Source organism: Podarcis pityusensis (genome assembly GCF_964106645.2).
Source record: "Podarcis pityusensis genome assembly, chromosome: 13".
NCBI lineage: Eukaryota > Metazoa > Chordata > Lepidosauria > Squamata > Lacertidae > Podarcis > Podarcis pityusensis.
The window spans coordinates 35,172,257-35,182,903 of NC_138038.1; the positions used below are offsets into that span (position 1 = coordinate 35,172,257).

The following is a 10,647-nucleotide window of genomic DNA, read 5'->3' on the forward strand; positions in this document are numbered from 1 at the left end:
TCAGTTTGCCTTCAGAGATGCAAACTGCCCATGGAACAATTTTGAAACAAGTAAACCTATTAGAAAAGATCTGAAGCATCTGAAAGGTAGGCTGGGATCGGCCTGGGTTTGACAACTGTGGCATGCCTACGCCCTGCTAAAACCTACAAGTAATAATGCTTTTTAAGTTAGCCCAAGAGGCACCACAGCAGCAATTCAACAGAACAAGTAAACCCCAAAGAGAAATGTGATTCAGGGCCAGCTTAAAAATAGCTTCACTCAGTAGAAATGAAGGACACTGTTTTCTTTTGTTCATATACAGTGGTACCTCGGGTTAAGAACTTAATTCATTCTGGAGGTCCGTTCTTAACCTGCAACTGTTCTTAACCTGAGGTACCACTTTAGCTAATGGGGCCTCCCGCTGCCGCCGTGCGATTTCTGTTCTCATCCTGAAGCAAAGTTCTTAACTCAAGGTACTACTTCAGGGTTTGTGGAGTCTGTAACCTGAAGCGTCTGTATCCTGAAGCACCTGTAATTCGAGGTACCACTGTACTTGTACCAAGTCACACCATTGGTGCATCTGGGCCGATATTGTCTACCATGGCTGGCAGCTCTCTAGCACTAGATGCTCCAGAATCTCAAGCAGGAACCTGTGGCCTCCAGGTGTTGTTCAACTACATCTCCCATCATCCCTGGCTGTTGGTCTTGCTGGCTGTGGCAGATGGGAGTTGCAGTCAAAAACATCCAATGGGCCAAAGGTTCCCTATCCCTGCCGTAATGTCTAACTGGAGACAGTGAGAATTTTGAACCTGGAATAATATACCTGCAAAGCATGTGCTGCTATTGACTTCTGATGTCTTCTTCTGAGAACAGAAGAGTCCTTCCACTCCTTGACTATAACTCCAAATAATGCCCCCGCCCTATAGATTCCTGCCCATATATGTCACTTACCCAGCCTCCCGGCTGCTGGATCCAGGCAGCCAGTTGGTTCCTTAGGAAGGCCATGGCCCAATCCACCAGTGTGGCAAACCAACTGGAACGGGAATAGAGTTAAGGAAATAAAGAAATGCTGCCACTCATTCAGTAGAGAGAAGCCAGACTTAACAGTAGTATAATACCTTTTTTGTTGTTGGCATCTATCTGTCTCGAGAGACTATGGCGTGTGCCTCCGGGGGTGAAGTCAAATCTCTGCACTAGCAGCAGTGACCTCCCTGGGGCGCAAGCCTGGGTGGTATGTATGGAGGTCCAATGCCAAGACCCCCCTCTTGGACTCGCTGATGTGGCCCCAAAGGAAAGCAGAGCAATATGTTTGGCACCAGCTTGGCTGCAAGAGTTGCCAGGAGGAGGCATACAAGGCATCATCTAACCATCTTAGGGACTCCACTCCAGATTTGTGTAGGGTTTACTCCTTAGCTTTTTCTTCTCCCAAAGATGTCCCACAAGGCAGCAGAAGTTTAGGACTAGAGTGTTCCTTCTTCTAGATGGGCTGCCTTCCCAGATCGACAAGCCTCATCTGCCCCTCACTTACCTTCACAGCACGGGCAGAAGCCATCTTCTTGACCATTGGAACTCACTATTGGTCTTGTCTGCTCAAGCCACTGGAGCCAGTCTTTTCATGAAGGGGAAGTCCCTAACTCACTGAGGGTTTGAAACCAACTGGCTACCCTCACCTCATTTAGCTGGTCAGCCAAAGCCGTTCCCAGGGTGTGGCCACTGACCCATGCTGACAGCTTCTAGGAGCCACAGGTGAGAGCTGAGTGCAGAGTGGGGACAAAAGGTGAACAAAGTACCCCAGAAGCAGCATGATATGTCCCTCACCAGAGGTACTATAACTCTCTTAACACTGCATACCTTTATGAGTAACAAAAAATGCAGAGTAATGAGTAACCTTTAGAGTTCACCAGAACTCTTCTTCAGGCAAGATCTTCATTCTTCCCGCCAAAAATGGGTAAGGGCGTGAAGGAAAGAGAGAATAGGAGAGAGAGAGAGAATAAAAGTTGGCAGCTTGTGACAGTCTTAAGGACATCACCCTAGATTCCCTCACTAGGGAGTAAGCGCCATTGAATTTAGTGGGACTTAATTCAGAGTAAGCATCCTTAGGCGTGTGCTGGAGGAAGTGGTTTGCCAGCCTGAGTTCAGTGGGACTAACTCCAAAATGAATGAGAACAGGATTCCATATGGTATTTGGTAAATCCTAGTGTTCAATGGAGTTTACTCCCAGGTAAGTAAGCACAGGAGTGCAGTCTGTGTTTTCCTCACAACAACCCTGTGAGGTAGGCAAGACCGAAAGAGTGACTGTCCCAAGTTGCCCCCAAGGGACTATTATGGCTGACAGATAGGGATGCAGCTGTTGGCACGTTCCTTGGTCAAAATGGACCTAAAATGTGTCCTCCGCGTTGTTAATTTGCCTCTAGAAATTGTTAGGTTACTGGAATGAGAAGGCACAGCCGTGTTGCAAAAGCCACCTGATAATCCGGCCGACTTTTAAGCACCCACCCCCAGCCTCTTCAGGGATGGCACTGCAGACACCCCTACTTTGAAGATCCTTCCTTTGCCTCCCTGGGCGATGACTCTGTACACAAAGTAGAAGACGACAACGATCCAGCCCCAGTTGATTCCCATAGCAAACAGGTGCTGATACACCTCAGCCAGGAGTTTCAGTGGGCTGTGACCTGCTACGCGGTCTGTCATGCTGAAAGGAGTGTGGAGTCAACAAGCTTAGTGAGGGGCCCAAGATTGAGGTGGGGGAAACCTCAGGCCCAGGGTCCAAATGTGGCCCTCCAGGACTTTCTGTCCGGCCCTAGGTACTCTCCCCAGGCCATGCCTGCTCCCCTTTGCATCCTACTTTACCTGGGTGGAAAGTGTCCTTGAACTGCAACCATGCCTCTTGCTTGCCTGAGTGGAAAGAGATGCATATAGAAGCCTCTGATTTTTGCATGCACTGGGCTGCTGCCTTCCTTAAAGCAGTAAGAGTATCATCTGTTGCCCCACCCAGTACTGGCCCTCCACCCCAAGAAGGCTGTGCACAAGGAACTGAGGCTGTTGGGGTGAAAAGGTACCTCGTCCCTGATTCAGCAGAAACTGGTAGAGCTTAGGATTTGTGTATCCCCCTGTCTGTCCCCTTTTGCCACTAATAGCCTCAATATTGGTTTAAAATCAAAACACAACCTCGAAACAAAGCAATACTGTAAAGGTAAATGCAGCAAAGTCAGTAGCTATATATAAAGCCAATAAAATAAAAGGGCTCAACATATCCCTCAGAGCAGAAGAGAACAGGTCAGAATAAAATACCTGGGGAGGATTTGCCTGGCATCTGGAGGGTGAGAAAAGAGAAAAACGAATGCATCTGGGTGCTACCATAGAAAGTGTCCTTTCCCTAGCGGCCACCTGCTATGAGAGGGAAGGAGGGAGACCCCTGGTGGTCAGGCTGCAGTCTTGCATGGTCCATTTTTTAATACCATATTGGCTCAAATATAAGCCACACCCCCACACCCCCCATTCTGATTGTGAAAAGTTAAAAGTGGAGCTTATATTTGTGACCTTACAAAAATTGGCTTGGAGCGGGCTTATCCCCGGATGTTGCCTGGTTTCACCTGGGCTGGCTCCCAAGATGGTGGCACAGCGAAGGGGCCCCTGAGAGGGAGCCAGAAGGTGGCAAGGAAGGGAGGAGCGTGGGCAAGAGAGCAGGAAGGTATTCTAGGAGGAGGAGGAGATGCAGCCGGTGTGCTGGGACTAGCACTACCCCGAGGTGCTGCCTGGCTTTAGCCTGCCAAGGGGCGCGTGAGTCCCACCAGCCGCCGCCTCTTATCCCATTGGGGGGCCATGGTGGTGCTGACCCTCTGGAAGCACTGCTGCCGGAGTGAAGGCGCTGCCTCCTTGGCCCCCGCTCCTCCTCAGGTATTGTCTTTTTTTCTTTCCCCTTTAATTTTACAGGTATGGCTTATATTCAGGCGCGGCTTATATTTGGGTCAATACGGTAATATCTCTGTAGTCCTCAAACCAAACTTGGGTTTTCCATTTACCAAGCAAGCATGCACACTTAGCATCTAACACAGATAAAGCATAACTAATCTGGGTTAAGTGAAACTGAGTACAGTGGTACCTTGGGTTATACACGCTTCAGGTTACACACGCTTCAGGTTACAGACTCCGCTAACCCAGAAATAGTACCTCAGGTTAAGAACTTTGCTTCAGGATGAGAACAGAAATCGTGCTCCGGCAGCACGGCGGCAGCTGGAGGCCCCATTAGCTAAAGTGGTGCTTCAGGTTAAGAACAGTTTCAGGTTAAGAACGGACCTCCAGAACGAATTAAGTTCTTAACCCGAGGTACCACTGTATTATGTATTCTTTATGTAAGAACACATGCAAGGGTTTGCTAGATCAGATCAAGGCCCAGCAGCCTTTGGAAATAATCCCAGAAATCAGCAGGGACCTTGGTGGTCCATCTTATATTAGTCTGTTGGCAGGTACTCATACAGTTTGCTTGTCATTTCTTCCCTAAGACCCTTTCCCCCCCTTTATGAATAACTCCCAAGACTTGCAATTTAATTTTAAAAAATCTTTTAATTCATTGCCACACACCAACAAAAAACTGTAACTTCACAGTTAACAGATCAGAAAAGATGTATCAAACTTTTTTTCCTTAAAAAAAAATATAAAATGGGTAATTTGATTTATTTTAAAAAAGTACAGAAACTATTGCGTCGGTAAGGGGTCAATTGCATAGAAAGAGACATGTGAATCAACTTCAACTGTTAAGACAGCTGCCGCCACCCTTCAAGTTACAGTACAAGGCTGGCTTCATGGCAGCCAGATGAGATTGCTGTTGGCTGTACCCTCCATTGGGGCCTATTACCCTCTGCTATGCTCCAGGGCTGTGGATCTCTTGCAGCGTATGCCAAAACACAGAAATACGCACTGTTAAATGTTTATTTCCCAATGAAATAACACGGCACTCTGCAGAGACGCAGAGGGGGCAAACCTGCTGACAAATTCTGAGGCCTCACTAAGGGACTTGTGTCTCCCCTGTCTCAACGACATTATCACTTCACCCCCCTCACTCCCTCCTGAAACAAAAGCAGCCATTGCTGAAGGCCTCAGGTCAGCCTGAAGCAGATTTTGTGAGAGGGTGGAGTAGGAGAAGGCTGACCCACTGCTGCTTGCTGGCTTTGATGCTTTAAGGAGGATGCTCAGCAGGAGAGACTGATTTATGCCACATTTGCAACATACATTTAAAGCAAAGCTATGCCACTTTTAACACACATGGCTTTCCCTAAAGAATCCTAGGAACTGTAGCTAGTTAAAAGCACCGAGAGATGTTTGGAGATGTTTCCCCCCTCACAGAGCTACAATTCCCAGAGTTCCCTGGGAAGATAGATTGTTAAACCACTCCGAGAGGGGAATAGGTTTCCTAGCAACTCTTTAACTCTCAGCACTCTTAACAAACTACAGCTCCCAGGATTCTCTGGAGGAAGCCATGGCTGTTCTAACATGATTTAAGAGAGCTTGAAATGCATAATGTGGGCCTGGTCCCTTGGCGCGAGTGCATGCCTCCATATTGGAGACAGCCAGTCCAGCAGGACCATTTGTGTGTTCAACTCCACCACCACCATGAGATTAGCTGGCAAATGTGGACACCCAGAGCACCTCTCAGCAGTTGTTTGCCACAGCCCCTTTGGCACTTGCCCAAACAGATGAGCAGCAAGTCCACTGGGCATCAAGAGAACAGCTGAAGATGCTGGTAGAAAAAGAGATTAGTCACAAAAAGAAGAAGAAAATAAAGAATGATGCTGGGTGGGGCTTCGGGAACAGAAATACAGGGCAAGACACATACCCAAGAAGGGGGCAAACCCAGGGTCACACACATATACAGCTCTTGGCATATTTGTAATGCAACCCACAATTAACAATCAAGGCTGCAGAGTAGCTGACACAAAACCCATCCAGACATGAACTGCCCCTCAGGTGGTGATGTTTAAACCCAGGAGTTAAACCCTCCAACGTTTTCTTGCACCATTAACCACGCTTCCTTAATACCCCAGAAGCCCTTAGAAGAGAAACAAACAGAGAAAAAACACACCCCACATATTGAGATTATCAAAGCACTGAAAACCCATTATTTCAGAATCCTCCCCTCCCCAACCTCCCAGTTCAATTCATTTCCACTTCCAGACTCTACAATCCCCATCAAAGTCATGACATCAAAGACTCCAAATATATGACTTCAGATGCCCATCATCCCAATCCCAACAGCAATATGCATTTTCCTATTTGTCCCCCCACCCCACCCCAATGGGGAAAAACTCAAGCCCCTCCCTTAATGACGTTACACTCCCGCAAACCCAACCCCTGAGGTAACAAAATCCCCCCTCCCAATATAATTATTCAAGTACATTTGGTTCTCCCTGACCCACCTCTCCCACACCACTATGGGATATTTCATGCTCCAAATCTTAAACTTCCCTCTCCTCGTTTCCCCACCAGCTTCACGACGCAACATAGGGCTGAACCGATTTGCCCAATGGCTGTAAAGGAAGATTATTGGGGGCTTCTAGGTGTCATATCCTGCCCCGATTGTATGTGCTGTCAGATATGTGTACAGCTGGGGGTGGGGGAAGGGGTGTATTGGCTGCACCATCACTTTCTGCAGGAGGCACTGCGCGAGTTGCGGGGAACGAGTGACCTTGCAGATGTTGTTGCCTTCCTGTCATCAGCCCCAGCCAGTCTTGGCCAATGGCGGAGGATGATGGGAACTGCAGCCAACAACACCTGGGGGGTTACAGGCTTGCCACCGACACGGCACAGGCCTTGGCAACCACATGAGCCTTTTGCCTCTGCTTATGGAATCACCTAGCCTTCCCTTGTGCCTCACCAGCACACCCTGTTGGCTGAGCGGGATGGGAGCGGTAGCTCAGAACATCTGGAAGGCAGCAATTCAGATACCCAAATGCCGTTCTCTGTTGGACCCTTCTTTGCTGTATGCCATCACCCTCCCCTTCCCAAGATGGCCTCTGAGAAGCATCTGCTGCTGGAATCGGGGACAGAAGCTTCTTTGCCAGATTTGACAGTCTTAAGCAGTATTATCCAGTCCCTCAGCAAAGTTTAACAGTTGAGAAGGCCAAACTGCTCCAGCCACTTACTTGTGCTTTAATTTGAGCCCCTGTGCCTCCTTGAAGCGGGCACATGTACCCAGCTCTCTTCTGGCATCCACGCAGCAGGAGAGATGGCTTGGTGACTGAAAGGTTGCCTAACTCAGAAGAGGACTACAGGAAGTGGATTTTGCCGGTTACGGAGCAAAGCAGGCCCCCAAACCACCCAATATATACCTCAACAGTTCCAGCAGCACAGCTCTCTGCCACCCTTCACCCCCTTGTGCCAGACAGCCCTGCACCTGTCTCCATCTGCCATGAACAACTTTCTCCGAAACATCAGGGAAGATGCTGACTCGTAATAAGTATTTTTGAGAACCCATTACAATGAGCAACTGATGAACTGGAGGAAAGGGGAACAAAGAGGCAGACAGCACCCAAGACTGCTAGGCAAAGACAAAAGCTCTGCCCCCTTACAGTAAGTAGTTAAGTTTCCAAGCACCTGTTGGCAAGAAAGTAAACGCCACGTATTTCAAGGTGCACTGCAAGCACGGTAGCACAGGTTTCGGGGTGTTATGTGCTCATCTGTTGATATGCAGTCACAATACCTTATCATTGTGCATGTGGGGGAAAGGAGAGAAGGAAGAGAAGCCACACTGAGCCAAATGCCCCCATCACAGGTAGGATTAAGATATTCCACACTGGCACATGGAGTAGGAAGATTTGCCAGAACAGTTTGGTGCTTTTCTTCTTCTTTTCTTTTTGCCTAATAAACCCCTGGAGGACAATTAATCCATTAAAATACAGAACGGAGAAGAGATGAGCAGCGAGATGAGAAAACTCTGTGGGATAGACAGAAACCCAACCTGCAAACCCTCCTCACTTCTTCTGCTTTCTAAGCCACCAAGGCTCTCGCCAGCCTCTGAAAGCTTTTTTCGTGGGACAGAACAAAGCAGGTGAATTTCCTTCTTGCAATGTCTTCTGTTCCACTTGGAGAGCAATTGCTTTCTAAAAGCACTTCTCTTGCTTTCTTGACTTGGGGCATATTATGCATGAGTGCCTCTCTTTAGCACCACCTAGAGTTTTTCTCTAGAAAAACAGATGGATCTGGTAGAAAGAAACAAGGCTCTGGAATTCCTACTGTTTTAACAGGTATGGAAGTTTCCTCAAAACAAGGACAGGCAAACAGAAAAACGAAGACCCAACACACAAATCGGTTGCTGCAGAGTCTCTGCCTAAATTCACTTCCTCGGCAGTGCTGATTCTTAGCCGGGTCAGGAAGCTGCCTTGAAATCCTGAAATCCAAACCACTATCATCTGCTCAGACAATTTCTCAAGTTCTGTAGGGAAAGAATTCACTTCTCTCCTCTTGAGGATTTCTCAATCTGCATTTCTAGAGAGTGGTCTCACTTCAGTTTGAGAGATGCCACCTGAGAGAGTCATCCTCTTCTTCGAAAACTGAACAGGAATTCAGCAGCGTCGACAGACCCTCCAGCAAACAAGAACAGTGACTCAAATCCTTCATTTCATTGTCCAGACACACTCCATGTCCTCTGACCCTAAGAGGCACAGATAGGCAAGAAGCAAAGCCAAATAGTACACATTCCTTGGGTGAAAAAAGGGTGTGCACTTAAAAAAAGAAAAAAAGGCACCAAGATAATGACAGCATTTGTTTTAAAAGCTCCCCTGCCCATAACAGGAGGGGGAAAATCCTAGCCAATTTTCATTCTTTGATTAGAAAAAAAGAGGGGAAAGTGACTCCCCTGCCTTGTCATCACAATGAAAAGGCCCCCCTTTGGTGGGGGGGCTGAGGATTAAGACATTTTCCAGAAGGTCAGCGAGGCAGTCAAGACACCTGCGGCAAATACAGCGATGGTCTGCCAAGTGGGGGTGCCAAAGTAGGACAGGAGGCCTTCCTAGAAGGGAAAGAAAAAAGGATGGCAGTAGTGAGAAAACACATGCAGAGACATGGCACAGTCAGAGGCAGTAAAGTCCCACTAATGGCAACTGCACCACTGACTGGTCCAGCAGGACACTCTTAACAAGTTCTTAAACTGTAATGCTCTGTGTTGGGAGAAAAGCCCTGTGTTGGTATTTGGATCTGCTCCAATCACATGCAGAAAGGGGAAGAAGAGGGGTACAGTTTTAAACAGCAAAAGGGGGGGGGGTGCCAGCAGACTGTGTTAAACCTTCTCTCCACTCACAAGTTACTGCCCTGCAGCCTCTGCTCCTTCAACACCACCCCCACTGGCCCAACCAGGTACTCTTCTCTCCAGCTAACCTGGAGGAACAGAGATCAGTCAAAAGGGGGAAAAAGTATTGACTGGGGTGGGGGGAAGGGCTGCAGAAGGTAAAATCTAGGAGCAAGAATTGCTTGGTTCCTATCACTAAAAAGACATCAACAAAAGACAACATATATTCAGATTTCCATAATATGTAAGCTTTTTAAGGTATGATAAACTAATCAGCGAGAAAGGCAGCTGAAGTTGTTACTTGATACCCATACTCACTAAACGGGCTACTCAAATCATGCTGACTACCCAACAGCCTTGCAAGGCTTCCCTCACTGTTCACTTTTAAGATGTAATAATAAGAAGAAGAAACAGCAGCAGCAGCAGCAGCAGCAGCAGCACCCTACAAAATTAGGCTGCTGTAAATGAGAAAGCACTGTGGAAAACCAGGAGTGGATTTACTTGTTAAAGGATCTGTGTGTTCACTTTTGGTACTGAAAACACAATTCCTGTGCTGAGCTTCATGTACACAGAGACACACTGTTCCTTCATTCCAAGTGTTTTCCACCTGACTGGTATGGTTCTCATGGAAAAAAAACACCAAAACCCAAGCAGATTCTATCAGCCTGAAGTCTGCCCACTCCTAGCCTAAGTCTTTCTATGCCCAAAAGCATCACTGTATACTCACCCATCCTCCCTGGGCTTGAATCCAGGACAGGACATGATTCTGGATATATTCCATGGTCCAGCTGATGATCGTCCTTATGAGCTCTGGTAATTTAGTGCAAATTGCCTGCCCAAGAGTGAGGAAAGGGGAAAAGAGGGAAGAGCAGCCTGTTATTCGATGCAGTGAAGGAGTGGCCAGACCAACCAGGGTGGGGCTGGGAACATGACACACCCACCTTGAGGACCAGCTTGCAAGCGAAGTAAAAAAGAGCCACCACACGGCCCCAGTTGAAGGTTCCGTCCGAGAACATCTCTGCAGCCACTCGGAAAAAAACTTCCTTGGGAGGATACATCTGAACTTGCTCTATCATTCTGCAGGGGACACAGGATAAGGAGTAGCTCAGGTTAGGCATGCTTCCAGCTGCAGAGAAGATGCTGGCAACACTGAGGTTTCCTCCCACACAAACCACAAAGAGCTTGGGCTCAGTGCAGACTCGGAAAAAGAGACACCTAGCACTGAGCTGAGGCTTCTGTAAAAAGCTAATGCCATTTAATAAGTTCGGCACACATGCATCTGACAAGGCAGAGAGTCAACCACAGAGAAGAGATCAGAAAGTCGCCCAGCCAAATTTTGCCCTCTAGACTCCAACCCCATCCGGATCAGCAGCAGTCGAGGAGTTGTA

At 47.8% G+C, this 10,647-nt stretch overlaps 2 protein-coding genes across 2 annotated transcripts; both read right to left on the minus strand.

Annotated features, from left to right (window-relative positions):
• LOC308460876 (apoptosis regulator BAX-like) lies at positions 1-2,808 on the minus strand (the record flags this gene model as incomplete). The annotated part of the gene is made up of 3 exons (XM_080977412.1): positions 2,470-2,808; positions 931-1,029; positions 1-24 (listed from the first exon to the last, which is right to left on the minus strand). The coding sequence occupies exons 1-3, from the start codon at positions 2,668-2,670 to the stop codon at positions 1-3; spliced, it is 324 nt and encodes a 107-aa protein (XP_080833538.1). The 5' UTR covers positions 2,671-2,808.
• Positions 2,809-4,522: 1,714 nt separating this feature from the next.
• BAX (BCL2 associated X, apoptosis regulator) lies at positions 4,523-10,407 on the minus strand. Its single transcript, XM_080977255.1, has 3 exons — positions 10,201-10,407; positions 9,987-10,091; positions 4,523-8,983 (listed from the first exon to the last, which is right to left on the minus strand). Exons 1-3 carry the CDS (start codon positions 10,375-10,377, stop codon positions 8,882-8,884), a joined length of 384 nt encoding a protein of 127 aa, XP_080833381.1. The 5' UTR covers positions 10,378-10,407; the 3' UTR covers positions 4,523-8,881.
• Positions 10,408-10,647: the final 240 nt, after the last annotated feature.

Excerpts from the sequence above, each read along its gene's own strand:
- BAX (XM_080977255.1), bottom strand. The coding sequence starts at position 10,377 with ATGCCTAACCTGAGCTACTCCTTATCCTGTGTCCCCTGCAGAATGATA. Across the intron at positions 10,092-10,200 it reads CTTGCAAGCTGGTCCTCAAG|GCAATTTGCACTAAATTACC; the intron begins GTGGGTGTGTCA and ends ACTCTTGGGCAG. Across the intron at positions 8,984-9,986 it reads TTCAAGCCCAGGGAGGATGG|GAAGGCCTCCTGTCCTACTT; the intron begins GTGAGTATACAG and ends TTTCCCTTCTAG.